This window comes from Pocillopora damicornis, chromosome 5 (assembly GCF_964200805.1).
Source record: "Pocillopora damicornis chromosome 5, jaPocDami1.2, whole genome shotgun sequence".
Classification (NCBI taxonomy): domain Eukaryota; kingdom Metazoa; phylum Cnidaria; class Anthozoa; order Scleractinia; family Pocilloporidae; genus Pocillopora; species Pocillopora damicornis.
In genome coordinates this window covers 1,028,486-1,048,829 of record NC_142674.1, presented here as the reverse complement: position 1 = coordinate 1,048,829, position 20,344 = coordinate 1,028,486, and the positions used below count along the sequence as shown (strand labels likewise).

The 20,344-nt window shown below is 42.1% G+C and overlaps 1 protein-coding gene across 2 annotated transcripts in view; it reads left to right on the top strand.

The window, feature by feature from the left end:
• Positions 1 to 20,038, top strand: part of LOC113683703 (filamin-A) — a 33,323-nt gene extending 13,285 nt beyond the window's left edge. For both annotated transcript variants that reach the window (XM_027200973.2, XM_089207738.1), the window contains 18 exons: positions 2,954 to 3,300; positions 3,815 to 4,145; positions 4,502 to 4,915; positions 5,351 to 5,650; positions 6,901 to 7,194; positions 8,163 to 8,879; positions 8,986 to 9,198; positions 9,554 to 9,805; positions 10,290 to 10,462; positions 10,598 to 10,882; positions 11,190 to 11,421; positions 11,911 to 12,102; positions 12,424 to 12,699; positions 13,148 to 13,660; positions 13,982 to 14,149; positions 14,845 to 16,881; positions 17,246 to 17,523; positions 18,071 to 20,038. In XM_027200973.2, the coding sequence (XP_027056774.2) occupies positions 2,954 to 3,300; positions 3,815 to 4,145; positions 4,502 to 4,915; positions 5,351 to 5,650; positions 6,901 to 7,194; positions 8,163 to 8,879; positions 8,986 to 9,198; positions 9,554 to 9,805; positions 10,290 to 10,462; positions 10,598 to 10,882; positions 11,190 to 11,421; positions 11,911 to 12,102; positions 12,424 to 12,699; positions 13,148 to 13,660; positions 13,982 to 14,149; positions 14,845 to 16,881; positions 17,246 to 17,523; positions 18,071 to 19,555 (8,507 nt within the window). In that variant the 3' untranslated portion in view covers positions 19,556 to 20,038. The remainder of the gene's footprint in view (positions 1 to 2,953; positions 3,301 to 3,814; positions 4,146 to 4,501; positions 4,916 to 5,350; positions 5,651 to 6,900; positions 7,195 to 8,162; positions 8,880 to 8,985; positions 9,199 to 9,553; positions 9,806 to 10,289; positions 10,463 to 10,597; positions 10,883 to 11,189; positions 11,422 to 11,910; positions 12,103 to 12,423; positions 12,700 to 13,147; positions 13,661 to 13,981; positions 14,150 to 14,844; positions 16,882 to 17,245; positions 17,524 to 18,070) is intronic.
• The last annotated feature ends 306 nt before the right edge of the window (positions 20,039 to 20,344 follow it).

Sequence of the window (20,344 nt, the reverse complement as noted above, 5' to 3'; positions counted from 1 at the left end):
GGTGGAAATTTTTAAAGATAAGCAAATAAACAAAAGGCAAAGACTTCTCTATCTATTCCTAAAACTTGAAGCCAAATTTTTACAGAGAAAAACTGAAAACTGCAGTGGATATCTAAATTGAAAAGCTGAGATTTGAGAAAAACATGATATATGAAGCCCTCCTCCTTCTTGAAGCTTGTCTTCTTGAAGTTTGTGAACAATATCAATGAATATTACGAAACAAATTGTTTGATATCCTTAAATTGATAAATCAATATTCTAACAATTGACTTTGATGCTTCTAGGACACAATACGTGTAAAATTGGATGTGCTTCCTTTTTCCAAAAACTTCTGGAAGATACTTGAATTCAAATTAGGAGGAAGTTTGTGTGAAATTATGAATATCTCATTAGAGAAAAAAAAAGCAAGGAAAACCAAGACAAAAATAGCCTCATAATTTTCTTAGGTGTCTGGTTTGACTGGTTACCCATAAAATAGTGTTTACCACAATAAGAAAACTGCTGATCTTGCATTACTTTTGGGAGTTTGAAGTCTAAACTAGTTCCAATGATGTTATTGTGTTCTCATGTTTTTATTTTCTGTTTGCCATCATAGAATACTGTCAGTAATAAATATAGTCTGCAACATTTTTCAAATGTTATATCATTTCATATCTCTGAGATATGCACTGTCAAAAATAATTTTCTAGTATCTATCTATCTTACCCACTGTAAAACTAAGAGACAGCTTTACAACACAGACATTCCTGCAATGTTGTAAAGAGAAAGGGAATTTTTTCCTTTTTGTGTGGGTGAGGTTTTTCATAGTTTGTATGGTAATACTGTTGCATAATTTAATATCTTTATGAGAAAATTGTATCAATTTCTAATCTTCATTGTTTGTAATTGGTTTAAAAACATCTTGGATCACAGCCTTAATGTTAATCTTCTTAAAGTGTTTCATTCATTACTCCTTTTAATTATTTTTATTGTAATTCTGTTTGTTTGTTTTGGCTCTAATATTTTTTTATCCTTGCCTTCTACAATTTCAAAATTTCTAGAGGTAATTTTTTTTTCCTCAATACTGAGAAAAGATTGAAATTCAAAATTTCAACCAAGCTTAATTGAGAGGTGCTAATAATATCAATTTCTAACTACTACAGTCCTTACTAACTTGTTACATAAAAACCTTGGTGTTAATAGTGGGGATTTTTTTCTTGAATTCCCTGTATAATTAATTTTTTTCACACATCTAAGTAATTAACACTTGTTTTCCACTCTTCAAAGAGAACTTTGATCGTCTAATTACCCAAAGTGAGTTCTTGATACTTTTCATATGTGACCTCATCACATGTTATTTATCCCTTGACAACTGAAATAAGAAGTCACGTTTTGGTTTTGTTTCCTTTTTAATAGAAGTCAACTTTAAGAATTAAATGATGTTGGTGTTGTGTACCAATGTTTCTTGATAACACATTTCAAGAAATTAGTTTTCTTTTAAATTACAAAATTAAGCACTCACTTTCAATTGACTTTGGTATTATGTTATTTGTTGAACTCTGCTAACCTACGTTAATTTAAGACTTAAAGCATAAGTTTCCTTTGTGAATGGAGCATGTTTAGTTTTCTGATGGCATTAAACAGATACAATGCCATTTAAAGAATTGAACCATGAAATTAAAAATTGGTATTTTGTTTACTTATTAATCTTAAACCAGGACATTCTTCTCTGTGAAGAAAATTCTAAAAACCCACAGGCTCCTTGGTGGGGAATCCATGATCTTTGGAGCTTGTTGTACAGTTAAAAAACAATCTTGTTTTGTCATTTGAAAGATAAAAGCTAAGCATCAGTGGGTAGGCAACCTTAGTATTGTTACACTTAACCAAACTCTGCATGAAAAACAGTATTACTCAAATTAATTTCAATAGCTTTGGGAACTAATAAAGCTATCTATTTTTACACTAATTTCAAATTAAAGCTCCATGGTTATATTTCATCAAGAAAATTGGTTCACTTGACTCCACTTAAGATTAAGAACATATTTTTCATTCCATTTTCACATGTGCTAAACTATTCAGCTCTAAGGTGTCTGTTCAATCAAACCATAGTGATGGCTGTAAGGAGGACTGTTTCAGGCTGAATTCTTATTAAATGTACCACAAATAATGCACTATTGAGCAGGACAAGTCTTATTAACACCTTTTTTTGAGGCCTAAATATGTGTAGTGACCTTGATTCAGGAATCAAATTATGCAAGTGCCAACAAAATTCAGACGTGATGGTATTCAGGAATGTAGGACTTGAAATAGAAGACCATATCATGTTTTCTGTAATTAATGTCTAAACATAAATAAAAGTTCGAATTGAAGATTACTATTATTATACTTTGATTTTTGAGGCATAGCTGAATGAATAAGATATATTCCCAATTAAAATTGTTTTGAAGGTCATTTCACCAATTGGTCATACTGAGACAGTTTAAAAATGATGTTAATAAAATCACTGTTTTTATGCTCTTAAAATATAATTTCTTTTAGTACAACATTATCAATAAGTTGTGAATATCAAAGTGATCTTAATCAACACTACTTAAGCAGTAGTGAAAATAAGGCCTGAAAATAAAAAATTCAGGCCTGTACAGGATATGAACCCATGACCTCTGCGATACCGATGCAGCGCTCTACCAACTGAGCGAACAAGCCAACTGGGTGCTGGTCATTATGTGGGTTCCAAATAAACCTTTAAAGTGGTGAATAAATGACTTTGAATATATGAAAGTCATACATTTGAACTGCAGATAAACGAATTGTTTCTGTCCTATGAATTCTCCTTGCCAGACCTTGTTAGTTTTTTGTAGTATCAGTAGATAAATTTTAATTACTAAGAAAGGTTCATAGAAACTAATAATGGTGCTTGGAGTAATAGCAGCTATCATTCCAAAATATTTAATTTTTTTGTCCTTTTCCATGACAGATGCCAGTGATATCTTTAAAGGAAATATCAAATTGATTCTGGGTCTTGTATGGACATTAATTCTCAAGTATCAAATCAGCATGCCATATCTTGATGATGATGATGATGTGGGTGAAAAAATGACCCCAAAACAAGCACTTCTTGCATGGGTCAAAAGCAAGATGCCCGAGTCTGTTCCTATGGACAATTTCAACAAGGACTGGAATGATGGCCGAGCTGTTGCTTGTCTGGTGGATGCTGTAGCTCCTGGCCTTTTCCCAGAATGCGAGGATTTGGATCCAGCAGAGCGACTTGAAAATGCAAAAGCTGCAATGCAGGCAGCAGAGGACTGGCTTGGTGTACCACAGGTGAGGAATGTGAGAGGGGATGTGGACAGACATCTTTGTCTGCAACCCTTTAACTCCCAAGAGTGACTGGCATCTAATTTCTCCTCATAATATCACCCCTGAACCAAACATTAAGGTCAGGAGAATAAAGGAGCTGATCACTGACTAAAGAAGATCTTGATTGTTGGACAAATTCCCCATGTTGGTATCTAAGGAAATGTTAAGAGAACAGTGTGGAAAATATACATTCTGATGTTAGGGTGTACAGGGTTAATTGGTGATATCCTTATTCTTGGTAATTTAGTGTTATCAACTGAGTTGGTAATGTAAATTGGCCACTGTAAAGAGTTTCAAGCTGACATTTTGTGTTCAATGAAAGGCTTATGCTTGAAATGTCAGCTTTGAAACTCTTTACAGTGGCCAATTTACATTATCAACTCAGTTGCTAATACTAAATTACCCTGTTATACTCTCTAATAAAGTCCTGGTGCTTGATTCTGCATCTTAAATGTACTATTTCCTTGCAAATATACAGGTTATTACACCAGAAGAAATTACCAACCCAAAGGTGGATGAGTTGAGTGTTATGACATATGTCTCATACTTTCCTGAGGCAAAACTCAAACCTGGTGCTCCTCTGCGCACCAGAACACATCCCTCAGCAAAGTGTTTTGCCAAAGGTCCTGGTGTGGAGCCTAAAGGCCTTGTCGTAAAGAAACCAGCCAATTTCACGGTGTTTACACAAGGTGCAGGAGTAGGAAAGTTGGCCGTGTCAGTTTGGGGACCAGGCAAGGTTGAAGAGGAAGTTATTGTACAGGATAATGGAGACCATACCTACTCATGTCAGTACTTCCCACAGAAACAAGGTATCATTGTTAGTTCCATAATACATGAAGTCAATGCATGATGTTTTTGTTAGAGATCCATTATTAATTATTTCCTGTGGGGGGGCAAGGATTTTGAGAGGGGGGGATCACATGACTTTCAGAGAGAAGGGAGAGAAGATCAGTCATCACCAACAGAGTATAAAGGAGAGACTATAAAAAATTGACAGCCAATTTACTCCCCTTGAAGGGGGGGGGGGTAAAACAATATCACAAGGCATTGTGGGGGGATGGCAGGGCATGGCCGGTTGCTTTAAAATTACTTCTTATAGTTTCCCATGGCTTAAAAAATTTGGTCCTAATCATGGACATGCTCTGAATTTTTTTTGCCCTACCAGGAAAATATGATGTGCATGTCAAATGGAATGGCCGGCATATTCCCAAGAGTCCATTCCGAGTGGAAGTTGGTCAAGACCTTGATGCCAGCCAAGCCTATGCTTCTGGTCCAGGATTGCAACCTGAAGGAATTCAAGCTGGCAAGTACACAGATTTCACAGTTTACACAAAAGGAGCAGGTGAAGGACAGGTGTCTGTCAAAGTGATTGACCCCCGTGGTGGAGAAGATGTTGACATTATTATTGAACCACAAGAAGATGGCCAGTTCTTTGTAGAATACCAACCAGTTAATGCTGGAAAACACACCATTAAAGTCATGTTTGGAGGGCAGCCCATTAGCAAGAGCCCTTTCAAGGTCATGGTCAGTCCACCAAGAGTTGAACCAATCCCATCCAAGGTTCGAGTGTTTGGCGTAGGTAAGCTTCTCCAAATGTTTTCAGGTTTAATCCCTCATACAAGTTAAACTACCCTTATATAAGAAAAGTGTTTCAAATATCAGCTTCACATTCATCAATATGTGAAGCACTAAGGAAGTTTTGGGAGCAGTTAAGAAGCTCTTGGCTACACCTCAAGCATCTCTAATCCATCTTCTGTTTCTTTCAAACTTGCTGCATGCTTTACATCTTGATGAATGAACACTGAGTTGTAAATATAAATTATTGATTGGTAAAAATTATTAATAAAAAAGTGTATGTTGTCAATGAATGGAAATAAGCTATGTGGGAATTGTAGGATATTAGTCAACTAGTTGTGAGAATGTAATAGTATTTCATTATGTTGTGACACCAATTTAAAATGACAGTGTGAATTCGTTAGGTTACAAAGAGTACATTCTTTACTCTTTCAAATAGGTGTTGAACCATCTGGCTTGAAGGCTGGACAAAGAGCACCCTTCACAGTTGATGCTAAAGCAGCTGGTGATGGGGAACTTGATGTGTTTGTGGAGGGTCCCCTCGGAGAAGAAAAAGTGGATGTCAAGAATAATGGAGATGGTACGTACTCTTGCTGTTACTATCCTGGCAAATTTGGAAAGTATGTTGTCAGTGTCACCTGGAGTTCAGTTCAGGTTCCAAACAGTCCTTTCAATGTTAAAGTGGCTCCTGCTGTTGATGCCAGCAGAATCAAAGCATATGGCCCTGGTCTGGAGAAAGGTATGTTTTGTTTTCTCTGTCGCTAAATGTCATTGTAAAATAAATTTAAATATTCTTATGTTGTGATAGTGGATGCTGTGACATGATGTCTGTTATGCTGGAAAAGTAAACTGTGTTTGTTCATCTATCAGGCTGTTCTTTGGTTTCTGTGCTCAAAACTTTCATTGTTTCATTTTTTTTCTTCTGAAGTAGACATTATTGTTACATAGATAAGATCAATAGTTCACACATTAGATCAGTTCTTACTTATTATCCATTGGAAGATGACACATAGATGTCCTCACCATTGGCCACATTTTTCTTCTTTATCATATAAAACAAATAGATTCAACATAGCTTCATGTCTTGTAGTAATGGATCACAAAAGATGTCAATACAGTTAGAACATCAGTGACACACTTGGCTGCACCTTGTGTGCCACTTTTTTGTTATAACCACATTTGGACCTCATCTGTGATCTATTACAGAATAGACAGATGGCAACATGGAATCTATTTGTTCAACTGTTGACATGCTTTGAAATCTTTTTGACCCCTTCTCAAAATGTCAACCTGTAATAATGGTCTAGACTGGATTTTACTCTTAGAGGATTACACCAGATAGATAGGATGATTAACTCAGACCCAGACTTTTTTTAGTAGTAAAATAATAAAGAAAAAAAAACATGAGGGGAAAAATATTTACACTGCACTTATATTCCAATGTGTCTGGTCAATAAATAATCCTAACTTTTGGTTTCTGTGAGGGTAGGAGAACCAGATTACTTGGAGAAAATCCTTAAACCCTTTAGCTCCCATGAGTGACCCAGACAGAATTTCTTCTTACAATATCATTACAATATCAAGCAGACATTGACGTAATGGGACTAGAGAAAACTATTAATTATGGTTATTTCAAATCCGTTATTTCAAGTTTATCCAAAATCAAATTCTCCAAACTAACATCATAAGAACTCTATGGCAGATGGTAAGGAGAATTAACAGTAACCTTTGCACCTCAACATCAGTATGTATATTCTCCATACTGTTCTCTATACATTTCCTAAGGTGCTGACAAGGAGAATTTGCTTAACGATCAAGGGCTTCTTTAGTGGTGATCTTTTCTTTTTTTCTTGTGACTTTAATGTTTGATTCAGGAGTGATGTTGTGAGGAGAATTTAAATCCTAGTCACTCTTAGGGGTTAATGGGTTAAGTGCTTGATCCCTATGAGTAGCTTTGAGATATGTTAACCCTTTAAAACTTTCTCACAGGTACTGCAGGAAAACCATGTGAGTTCACTGTAGAAACAAAAGGAGCTGGAATCGACAGCCTGGGATTTGCTATTGAGGGTCCTTCGCAAGCTGAAATCCATTGTCAAGAGCGATCCCCTGGCATCTGCGATGTGAAATACTACCCGACTACACCTGGGAAGTATGCCATACATGTTACATGTGGAGATGAAGACATTCCCAAGAGTCCGTTCATGGTACCAATATCACCTGCAGGAGATGCCAAGAAAGTTTATGCTGAAGGACCTGGACTGCAACCTGAGGGTGTTGTTTCAGGTACGGACACATAGCTTTCAGTAGCAAGTGTCTCACTAGGGCGAGTTAACATTACAAGCCCTTGATCGTTTATTCCACCAGCTATGTTTGATTTAGAGTTAGAGTGGATGGTGGGGGAAAGGGGCAAGAAAGAGCCCCAGCCCTTCCTCTACTTCCTTTTGACTGACCGTCACCCCTTGTGTAAAATTTCTTTCCTCCCCCCAGCCATCCTCTGCTTTAAAAATCAAAGATGGTAGCAATAATTTCCATCATGAAAATATTGAGCACTGCCTTGCTGAAATTACACCTGTTTTGCAGGCCAAGCTTTCAGTTTCGTGTTGGATTCCACATTGTGAAGTCCACGTGAAAGCTTTGACCAAGGCCACTGTGTTGTGCTCTTAGGCAAGACAATATCCACTGGAAATTTGATTTGTATAACGAAACCTGACAACTTTTGGGGGTATTACATATGTTCCAATGTTTATGATACTTAAAAGATAACCTCCCGTTAGACAACCAGATTTTAAGAACGATTGGCAAAAAATTAAAACCATGTAGTGCAAGAAACTATCCAACCGTCTAAGAACGTGTAGGGATGTCTAAGGCATTAGGTCAATCGTTGTCGCCTCGATGCGAGAGTTTTTCACCTACCTTAATCCGAAGGAAAGATGATTCAATTGCTTCTGAGTGGCCACATCTCAATCGTAGTGAGCTATGGCTGAAGCAAAAAAGCTTTGTGAATTGAATTCCTAATATGATTTTATGAAGCATTAGTGTGTCGAAGCCGTAAAAAAATGAGGAGATTTGGGGCCAATTTTCGAAAATGTTCCGATCGTACCTGATTTACTACGATGATCTCACGAGCCTTTTCCGAAAATTGTGCACCACTGTCTTTACTTGCCGAATTCAAATATTCCACTGGAATGATTTAAGAGGACTCGAAGAAAAATTTAGGAAATATCCTTAGTGAGGTTTGTTTGTTTGCGCAGGTGTGGGAGCTGAATTCACAGTTTTCACGAAAGATGCCGGGGATGGTGACGTCGATGTGAGGGTAATTGACGGTAACGGTAAGAAAGTTCCCGCAGACATCACTGACAACAAAGATGGCACCTATTCAGTAGTCTACTACCCTACAACTGTTGGTGCATACACCGTCAACATCACTTTTAATTCCGAAAGTATTCCCAAGAGTCCCTTCCGGGTAAACATTTGCCAGACCAACTCCAAAGTCTGCCGTGCTTATGGACCAGGCCTGGAGAAGGGCTTTGTCAATCAGAACAATGAATTTAAGATTGAGACGAAAGGAGCTGGTGAAGGTGGCCTGGGTCTGACTATCGAAGGACCTTCTGAGGCACAGATTGAATGTAAAGATAATGGCGATGGATCATGTGACGTCACCTACCTGCCCCCAGATCCCGGCGACTATGTCATTAACATCTTGTTCGCGGACGAGCACATTCCCGGCAGCCCTTTTAAAGCAAGAATTTCATATCCGTTTGACCCTACCAAGGTTAAAGTTGAAGGACCAGGAATTGAGCCCGGGGTACGTGCGGGTGAGCCAGCGGATATTGATATCGACACACGCTTGGCAGGAGACGCAGAACTTACAGTTGAAGCCGTAGATGAGTTGAACAGTCCAGTTCAGTGTGACATTGATGAAGAGGAGTACGGCATTTATGCTGTAACGTACTATCCGAAAAAGAAAGGTATGGTGTCCTTTCCAGCAAATCTGCGTTTGCACAAGATGAACTGATCTCGCATTTTCCCGCGTCTCACAGCCGTCTCATCATTGTTCTTATTTTGATTTTTCAGGCAACCACAAGGTTAGCGTCAAATACGGCGGAAAACATGCGCCTGGAAGTCCATTCAAGGTTGCTATCTCGCCCAAGTCTGACGCTTCCAAAGTGAAAGTGAGTGGGCCTGGGGTCGAGAAAACCGGTGTTCAACCTGGCAAACCCACGTGGTTTACTATCAACGCTTCTGAGGCTGGTAAAGGAGATGTTCAAGTAAAAGTAGAGCCTGTCGGTAAGTCTCTCTCTCTGTTAAGTTTGAGGACGGATCACAGCAGGGCGTAGGCGAGGAGGGTCCAAGGGGAGCAATTTGCCCCGATTTTGTCTCGATTATTTTATAAGTAAAAAATGATATGACATTATATCAAATGCCTGTAAGACCCTTGCAAAGAATTTAATTTGCTGGTAAACTTTGCCTGAATCACAAGTTTACTTCTCACCACTCTCTGAAGTCAGATCTTCGTTCCTGTACCCTTGGAAGAAGAGGGCGAGGTCATTTGCTCATCAGCGACTGCAGCTTTATTCGTAAAACTTCTCGGTTAAGAATAATAGGTAGGACGGAGTTGAAGACACTTTCATTTCTCTAATAGGACGGGGGCGTCCTGTGGAAGTAAAGGTGACTGAAGATGGAAAAGAAACATTCACCTGCGAGTATGTGGCCCCTGTGGAAGGAGCATATCAAGTTGATGTTAAATTTGATGGTGTTGCTGTACCTGGAAGCCCCTTCCCTGTCGATGTTGCGAAGCCTGGCGATGCAGGAAAGTGCAAGGCACAAGGCGATGGATTGGAAACGGCAATCATCGATCAATTAGCCGAGTTTGACGTGGACTGTACGTCTGCCGGTGAGTTTATTTATACAGGCACTGTTAGCGTGCAAAGTTCCCATCGAAGTTCTTTCTATATATGACATGACCGTTTTAGTCTCTCGAAAAGTTCACGATTTTATATCATAAACGAGATGTAAATGAGTAGTGTGTGGGTGTTTTACCTTGCAATTACGATAAAGTCTTGAAAAAACGAAGGAATTGAGGGGAAAGCAACTGTTGTCTTGGAAAGAAAAAGCAATGTTTCTTTTAGAACCATTAACGCTGTTAATGTGGGGCGGCGGTGGGGTTAACTTCCACAGATGCATGTATGGACGTAGCGCTCTTCACTTTAAACTTGTCTGTGTTTTGGAAGTGACGTGACTATTGGAGTAGGGTGGGGTGAGGTTTGGGTGGCACATGGCAAAATCTGTTCTCAATTATGTCTCCTGTGTGAAAACCTAGCAATTTTCTGGCTGCACTCCTGGTTAATTCTTGCCATTTTGTGTCTGTTTGTCATCAGGAGAGGGACAGCTAATGGCCGCAGTGGACAATCCATCTGGAGCGCACACAGACACCTTAGTAACAGATAATGAAGATGGCACATATTCTGTTTCATACACACCTTTTGAGGAAGGAATTCACACACTGAGCGTGAAGTTTGGTGATGATCACATCCCTGGCAGCCCTTTTAAGGTAAGATGGCGAAGACTTTGTTAACAGTCTTTCTTAGAGTGAAGTCTGCGCTTCAGGCCAACCCCAGGGCCGCGGTGCTTTTAAAGATCCACTCTAAAGCTTGCAATTCGGATTTTTCTCTTTTCTTCAAATCAGGTTGATGTTCTTCCACCGACGGACCCAAGCAAGTGCAAAGCTTATGGACCCGGCTTGGAGAAGGCAAACGTGGGCCGCCCCGCTGAGTTTACTGTAGAGACCAAAGGTGCTGGAGCTGGAGGCCTCAGCTTGGCCATTGAGGGACCCTCTGAGGCAAAACTGACTTGCAATGATCATGGTGATGGAACATGCTCTGTGAAGTACACCCCCACGGAGCCCGGCGATTATGAGATCCATATTAAGTTCGCTGATGAGCACATCCCTGGAAGTCCCTTTAACGCTAAGGTTTGTATGATTTAAGGGTTAACAACTCTATTTGAAAATTACCCCTTAATTATTCTGTTCAGGTTAATTACCACACGGAAACAATGCATCGCAGTCTATCGATTTACACGCTGCTAGAAGGACCTATGGGAACATTATTTCTAGTCCCGAGGGTGTCCCTTCATTAGATGTTCCCCGCAGAATCATCGTTTCGGAACAAGGTCGTTACAAAGCAAGAATTATACCTTTCCATGAAGTGAACATATACCAACACAATAACGATGTGGTCAATTTTTCTTAAACTAAGTCAATTCTTTTAACTTTACAGGTCACCCGCCCAGTTGATGCAAGCAAAGTGAAGTGTTACGGACCCGGAGTGGATCGTGTCAATCCATTGTTCTCCAAGGCGCCCCAGGAATTCACCATAGACACTACCGAGGCAGGGGATGCTGACCTGGAGGTGACTGTGGAGACACCTGATAGAAAGACGCTGAAGCCCGAGCCTGTGTCTGAGAAAGGAGATGGAGTCTATACAGTGGCTTATACACCCGAGGATGAAGGTGAGATTCAGTTGTACCGTGATGTTCTGTAAACAACTACAACGATAACGTTGACTACGAGTTGCCCCACCCCTCCCTCCTCCTTCCTTTAGACCTTTAGACTGTAACTTGCTCACCCCCCTTAATAAAATTTCTTTCTCCTCCCAGCGTTCCGCAGCTGTAAGAATTAGAGATGGCAGCTATAAATTTCACTAGGAAAGTACTGAGTACTCGCGTGCCAGAATTGCGCCTGTTCTGCAGACTTCTTTTCTTTTGACCTCGTGAGCTATTCAGTGAATACATTTTTATATACCTGCGGGCAGTATGGTACTTTCCCTGATGTGTATTGCCAGTTCCAGGCCCTTAGTCAGTGGAGGCAAATGAAAGAGCGAGCGGACAAGCAAAGGCGGTTGGGCTGGTTGGGTTTACTTTCCGCACTACATTGAAAATTGCTCCAAGGTTTAAATAGTCACCAAGCGGCTAACATCAAAATTATTTTCTTGTGGTCAGGTCGTTACACTGTCAATGTCAAGTACGGGGACAAACATGTCCCCAACAGTCCATTCCGTGTTCGTGCCGGTCCTCCGTTTGATGCCAGCAAAGTGAAGGTATCTGGACCCGGAGTGGATGAGTCGCCCCTCACGGATGAACCTGTTCAGTTCCTTTGTGATTGCACTGAGGCTGGAATAGCTCCCTTAACAGGTATGAGATTTTTGTGAGACTTTGTCCCTATACACCCTAACATCAGTATGCATATTCTCAATACTGTTCCCTATACATTTTCTAAGGTGCTGACAAGGAGAATATTTTTATCAAGAGCTTTCTAGTTGGTGATCATTTCCTTTACTATTGTTACAACGCTTGACCTATTTTCCTTTCAAAGGCCCACAAAGAGCAAAAAACCGCCATTTTTGGTGAAAGGGTGGTCCAAATTATTTCATCCCAAATCGCACTGACTCCATTGCTTCCAAAATATCCAATAGCTTTTTTTTACCAATGACTCTCCTTTTGATCGCATTTCAGCTTCTGTAGCGCCGCCCACCGGCCCTGATCTGGAGGTGGATGTCAAAGACAACGGAGACGGAACATATTCTGTCGAGTATGTACCTGAGCGACCAGGCCGCCACAGTGTGGATGTCAAGTATGGGGGTAGGAGAGTACCAAAGAGTCCATTTAGAGTCCAGGTTAAGCCGAGTGGAGACGCATCGAAGGTAGAGATTGATGGATTGGGACCTGATGATACTTGCTTGGTGGGCAAAGAGAATGACTTTACTGTGGATTGCACAAAAGCTGGGAAAGGTCAGTCATGTGGAATAAAGCTTTTCAAGAAACACTTTTTTTTCACTCGTCAAACGTTGTACGCTGCACAACTTGGTTGTGAAGGGCGTAGTTTTCCGCATCCTAGGTCCAGTTGTTTCGAAGGCCGATTGGCACTAACCCAGGGTCAAATTTTGATCCAGGTTTTTTTATTCCTTTTTCCAAAGCCTTTTCGGGTAATTTTCTTTATTCTTTTAAGAGCATCCAATCTTCAAATTTACAAAAAGTAGTTGTATTGAATTCCCTTCAAACTTTTTAGTTCTGAAGTCATGTTTCACGCTAACTTCGGGTTATCTTAACCCAGCTTTGATCATTCCGGCACAAAAATATATTATTAGCTTAGAGACTGGACCCGAAGCACTCTAATTAACTTACGCTTAGCACAACTCCAAGTTTTCTTGAAATTGAGAATGACTCCTTCATCATGTAGGTGTTCCCAAGTGTTCTATCAGAGGACCTAGAAGAAAGGATATTCCTGTAAAAATGCTCGATAATGGTGATGGTACATTCGACTGTCTCTTCGTACCAGAAGACGAGGGTCGTCATGATGTGGAGGTCCTTTATGGCGGTGCCCCTGTGCCCGGCAGCCCCTTCTCAGTGAAAGCTAAAAAACCTGTGGATGTTGACAAGATTAAGTGCCAACCTAAGTTAGATAAAGAGCCAATTGTGGACGAGGAAATTGTTTACGCGGTCGATACGCGACCAACCGAGTCAGCACCCGGTGAAGGGCTGTTAAACGGCTCCTTACTTACACCTTCTGGTGAGAAAGAACCCGTCCGAATCAAAGATAACGACGATGGCACCTTCGATGTGTCCTGTGTGCCCAAGGAGCCTGGACCTCATGAACTGTCCGTGGATTATGACGGGGTACCTCTGGCCGGCAGCCCGTTTAAGTTTGACGCTGTCGAAGGAGGAGCGGACAAAGTGAAAGCGTACGGAAAAGGTAAATGTCTTTGGTGATATGATTATCACCGGAAGTCCTCAATCTCACACGCTTCAGGTGGAGATGCTATAGGGGTCGAAGCAAGAACAGAGGGGGGAGGGGAGGGGGTGTTAAAGGGCCTTTTCTACGGTTGCCAAAGTGCGAATGGCTTCCGTATAGGCCAAAAGTAGGACTAAGGGTTAGTCTCAATAAGAGCCTTCTTATACCAAGACGATGATGAATTATATGAATGAAAAAGTTGCATGGGAATTTTTCAATTGAAATCGTAAGCGGATAAGGAGCAGCGTATTTATTATAATTACATGTTATGCTCACTTGCAGGATTGGAGCGTGGTATTGCCGGGGAGCCTTGTGACTTTACCATTGTGACGAAAGACGCTGGCCCAGGTGGTCTCTCATTGGCTGTTCACGGCCCCAGTAAAGCGGAGATCACGTGCTCAGACAATGGAGATGGCACATGCTCAGTTCAGTATGTCCCCGAGGAACCTGGTAAGTTTTGGTCAAGTGCAGTTTCTCGCTCTTTTTCCCCATGTAGGAAATTGGAAAAGGAAGGAGGATTAAAACATCTTTGAGCAATTGATTTAATTTTTTTACATAGAACATATATATGAAGAATCATTATTGACCTCTGAATGGTTAATGATTACCTGATCTGCTGGGGTAGACTAGAATGCAGACAGTTACGGAAAGTATTTTTTCATTCAGCCTGAATAAGGATTCAGGCAATTAGTGTCAAACTGTGTATGCGAGGCACGGTTTCAGGCGCGGAAATGTTTTTGTTCCCTTACTTTCTGCAATTGCTTGACTTTCAAATTACCTGTGAGGATTCACTCGTCACTGATTTCGTTTTTAATGACGTTATATTAGACGTACAGCGGGGATGGCACAACGGTTGAGCGCTCACCTCCCACTGCTGTATCCCAGGTTCGATTCCTGGGATACAGGTGTCGTGTGTGGGTCGAGGTTGTTGTTGATTTTCGTCCTTGCTCCGAGGGTTTTTCTCCAGGTCCTTTGGTTTTCCTCCTTACACAAAAACCAACATTCCAATTTCCAATTCGTGATAGTAGTGGACTAGAAAAGCCACCTCGTGGAATGTCCACTGCTAATTCCCATTATTGTTCCCATTATGACCAATTTCGCGGTTTCTTTTTCTGATATTTCGTTTTTTCTTTCTCTCATTTTAGGTGACTATGACATCAGCTGTAAATTCGCCGATCAAGACATTCCTGGCAGTCCTTTCACGGCACATATCTATTCCAACTACGACGACCTCGATGCAGCCGCTCTCCGTCCTACAGTCGGCAAACCATGTGACGTAGAATTGAACATCCCGGATTCATTCCGGCCAGAGGACATCGAATCGGGCGTACTTGCCGCTGAACTCGAGAGACCAAACGGCCGCAAAGAGCCTTTGGAGCCACTTCGTGTCAACCCTGATGGAACGTTAGCAGTCACATTTATCCCATACGAACCCGGAGAGCATTTGATCCACGTGTACAAAAACAAGCGCGAAGTTCAGAACAGTCCATTCTCAGTTATGGTGCAGGCGCAACGTGTTGGCGACATATACCCTGTCGGGCACACTTGTGATCTAGACTTTAAAGTACCCGAAGATATCAACGACCTTGTGGGAACTTTGAAACGCCCCAGTGGCAAAGTGGAAGAGTCCTTGAAGCTGCGACCTGGTCCAAAGCCTGGAACTATCAGTGTGTCTTTCGTGCCAAGAGAAGTAGGAGAACACTATCTGTCCATTAGACGGAAAAAGGATAACAGCCCTGTCGCTGGCAGTCCGTTCTCTATTCTGGTGGAGTCAGAAGAGCCTGTAGAGGGGGTGGGCTGTCCCGTGGATTATTGCCTTAAATTGGATGATGTCAATCTCCCAGAAGACATCGAAAAGAACAGATTAAAGGGAACACTGAAGAGGCCATCGAGTGATAGAGAAGAACCAATCGAGTTAAAACTCAACTCAGACAACACACTTAGCTGCTCGTTTGTGCCGCGCGAGACTGGGCTTCATTATATCAACATTAAAAAGTACGGGAGACATGTCGAGGGAAGTCCGTTCGTTGTCAAGGTGACCGCACCAGAAGGCGTCTCTAGTGTTGGTAAGCCCTACGGAAAAGGTCTCGAGAGTCCTGATATCGACCTGCCGAAAGATTATCCCCGGCTGAGCGCTGCTCTAAAGAGACCTTCCAGTCCTAGAGAAGAAGAACTAAAGCTTGTTCTCAATGGAGACAACACCTTGGGAGTGGCATTTACTCCCAGAGAAGAAGGTGAGCACTTAATCCACCTCAGAAAGGATAACAAGGACGTGCAGAACAGTCCTTACAGTGTGATGGTTGGAGCCAAGGAAGAGAAAGTGGAAGAAGTCCACCCCATGGGACGAACGTGTGATGTAAACCTGGATATTCAAGGTGTCAAGCTGCCAGAAGATCTGGAAAAAGATTTGCTAAGAGGATTTCTTAAACGACCAAACAGCACAAAAGAGGAGCCGCTTAAGCTCGAAATCACAAGCGACAATTCGCTGGGCGTGTCCTTCGTGCCTCAAGAACCTGGTGAACACCAGATCAGTGTAAGGAAGAAGACACCAGATAGAAACTGGCGCGACGTACCAGGAAGTCCTTTCTCCATCATGGTCGAAGCCGCTGAGGCCGTCAAAGCTGTTGGCACACCTTGCGATTGTCTTCTGGACATTCCAAATCTACGTGTCCCAGAAGATCTCGCCAGACTTAACGCAACGCTAAAGAGACCAACGAGCCGTAAAGAGGAACCCCTCAAGCTCAGAGTCACTTCAGATAACAGCCCTTTCGTTTCGTTCGTTCCACGTGAGCCGGGCGAACATCTGATCAGCATTAAAAAATACGGCTCTCACGTAAAGAACAGCCCCTTCAGTGTCATGGTGGTCGCCCCCGAAACTGGGAACGCTATTGGCAGGCCGTGCGGTGTTGGGCTCGAGATTCCAGGACTGAAACTTCCTGATGATTACACCGACGGTCTTTTGAGCGCGAGTCTCAAGCGGCCTTCTGGGAAGCCTGAAGAACCTCTTCCTTTAGCTCTCAACTCGGATAACACTCTGAGCGTTTCCTTCACGCCGCAGGAGACTGGGGAACATTTCGTGACGGTTAAGAAGTCTGGTAACCATGTGAATGGTAGTCCGTTTTCGGTGATGGTCAGCGGTCCAGGACCAGCGGATCCAAGCAAAGTCGTCTGTATGGGTCCTGGTAAGAAATTTTCTTTTTATTTCAGAACAGTAAATGATTGGTTAAGGATATGACACCGACTTAAATTGGTGATTATCTCGATTGGCTAATGCTAAGAAAATGTTTGAATCCTGGCTGATCGTTGATTAAATCCTTCCCCTCGACTCTGCTATTTAGCAGTGTATGCTTTTGGGACAAGCTCATCGAAGACCTACGCAAAACGATTGAGAACGAATTTTGCCAATTTGCCCTTTATTCGCTATTTGTTTCAGCCCCCTCGAATTGGAAGAATATTTCGCGCTTTCCGCCATGTTTAAAACAATGTCTTCGTCGCAACGTGACGTAACCAGGAAAACTTAATATTTCAATTTTATATTTCACGTAGGCCTACATGATGGTGTGGCCGGTAAGCCAAGCAATTTTACCATAAATACCCGCGATGCTGGTTATGGAGGACTCGGTCTATCAATTGAGGGACCCTCAAAGGCGCAGATCACGTGTTTGGATAACGAAGATGGAACGTGTACAGTGGAATACTTACCTGTTGAACCCGGCAAGTACACCATCAATGTGAAGTTTGCCGACGAAGATGTTCCTGGAAGTCCCTTCACTTCAAATGTCAGACCCTCAGGCGATGAAATCCAACCAGTTGAAGAGAACCTGGTAAGCAAATGAGAATTGACTTCGAATTTCATATTTCAGACGAAATTTTGGCAGTATTGTAGGTTTGGTGAATTAGCTGAGACTGCTCCATAAAACAATTTTCCATTGAGTGGAGAGTTTTACTGTGTTCTGTGATTTGTATGAAAAACTTTCGCAGCGTTCTTCCTTAGCAGAGGAAGTGATTAGTCCAGAAAACTTGCGTCACTATCTGAACCAATCAGATTCGAAACTTGAAAACAAATCGCGAGTTAGTCACGTTTTCCCGCGCTTTATAAGAGATTCAATGGAATGTAAACATTACTGGTAGCTGCGAAGTTAATTTGCAAAGGACTCTCGCGCTCAATAGACTGCTTCGAGGGGAAGATTAAAAAAAAAAGGATAAAAAAAACACCGAAAACGAAAAATCTGTTTCAAATCGTACCACAAAAATCTATTCAAGTGGTCTTTATCGCACGTTCTCTCTTTGGAGAGTTCGATGTAGCAAGGGTTATGCAGTTCATTTCGTGGCTCTCGAGTTTTGACCATCATCTGCTTCGTTATTTTACAGGTGAGCTCAGCTGTATCTGACCAGTTCTCTGAACCAACCCAGCGAGTGTCCGAAGTGTTTGAAGATCTTGTGACGTTCGGTTCCACCCCAGCACAGCCTCATGACTTCGTCTTTGATCTGAAGGGTTACAAGATAGACGATCTTGAGACGATGGTTATTAGCCCTGATGGAACGGAGCTCGATTCCGAGATAATTGAAACGTCACCGAAGACATATACAATCCGCTTTGTGCCTAAAGAGAGCGGAGAACATACCATCTATGTCCGATTCAAGAGTGGAAGAAAGAAGGATATACCCGGAAGTCCTTTCAAGGTCTTTGTGGAGGCACCTGTGTGGGGTGGGGCTGCAAAATGTGTGGCTGCAGGACCCGGGCTCGAACGAGGTGTGGTTAACCATCCGGGAGAGTTTACAGTGTGGACACGTGATGCTGGTCCAGGAGGCCTTGCGATCGCAGTTGAAGGTCCTGCTAAGTCGGAGATTAAATGCACAGACAATGGTGATGGGTCTTGCAATATTTCCTACCTGCCAACTACTCCAGGCGAGTACACAATCCACATCCGGTTTGCTGATGAGGATATCCCTGGAAGTCCATTCAAGACTAATGTATCACCGGAAGTAGAAGATCGCTTTAGAGATCTCAATGTTACCGATCTTGCCGAGGGTGGATTGAAAGTAAACCAGCCTGCTTCGTTCTCCGTGCAGACTAATGCTTCTGTTGGTGACGTGAAGGCGTCTGTCGTGGCACCCTCAGGGGATGAGAAAGAAGCTCAAGTGTCTAACCTCGGTGGTGGAAACTTCGCCATTCGTTTCACCCCAAGAGAATTTGGCGACCATCTTGTGAATGTCCGTTTTGATGGATCTCACATTCCCGGCAGTCCCTTTAAGATCAGAGTAGGCGGTGCAGAAGGACACCCAGAAAAAGTCAAGGCTTATGGTGAAGGTTTAAGCAAGGGTAGGGTCGGTGAAGCAGCCGAATTTACCGTCAACGCCCTGGAGGCCGGCTCGGGTGCTCTTGCCCTTTCTGTGGACGGCCCCGCTAAGGTGAAGATGAACTGTAGTGAAAATGCTGATGGTACCTACCAAGTAACGTACAACCCAGTCATAGCAGGCGAGTACACGATTAGAATCAAATTCGCTGGCCAAGATATCCCTGGTAGCCCTTATAATGTAACGATTAGCCCCTCCGATGGCAGATACGTCAGCGACGGAGACGCCTCCAAGTGCACTTCTCGAGGAACTGGCCTGCATAGTGCTGTTCTCGGGCAGCCCAACTCGTTTACAGTTAACGCCAGCAATGCAGGACGAGGATCCCTGATGGTGGGGGTTGAAGGCCCTGCCATACCAGCGAAAGAAATCAATGTCAAACACACAGGAAGCAACGTATACGCGGTCAACTACGCCCTGGAGGAGCCTGGTGCCTACATCCTGAAGGTCCTCTGGGCTGACAAGCATATCCCCGGAAGTCCCTTCCAAGTAACTGTTTGAACGCACGAGACTCGCGTGTAAGCGTGTCAAATGTCAGGACCTATAGCTAGTCTTGTATTTAAGGAGCTAAAAAATTCAAGAAGAAACTATTTTCGTGGACTGGAAGGTTGCACCTCGATAGTTTTAATCATCTTTCGCAAGAACAACAATGCTAGTTTTCTATATATTAAAATTTTTTCAGAACTTCCTTTTCTATCAATTGTTGAAAATATAAAATTAATAGACGGAATAGTTGAAGGTCGAAGTTGTAGCTGTCTTAATCTGAAATCCAATCACAGTATGGCAAACGTGGGTAAAATAGGTAGCAGAAATTAAGGAGCACTGCAAATCGTGGTTACCATGGTTATTGTAATGACTAAGGGTAACAGGCAGGCTTAGAGCCTTTATGTCTCTGTATTCAGTTGTTGGTGAGTTTTTTAAAGTGAGAACTGTTTATGACTAAGGGATATTTTCTAACAACTAATAATAAATTGCTTAAACAAGTCTGTCTGAGTGTATTGTATTTGAATGCACAGGCCTCTGAGTTAAAGTGCCAGTGAAAGTCTCTGGTTAATTCTCAGATGTGATTTTTTTTTTAGAAATGTTGAAAAAAATATATATCTGCAAGCTATATCTTTCTTGGGGCAAGTCGTTTAGTTGGTCGTCAGAACAGAGATGCTGAACTTTCCCTTACTAGAAAAATGTATCGATATTTCAAAGGGGTGTAAGTTTTTAGAGAAACTGTGATGCTGCGTCGGTAGGGAAGGGGGGGTGGGGTGGGGGTATGACGCGATATTTTGGTTTTACCGA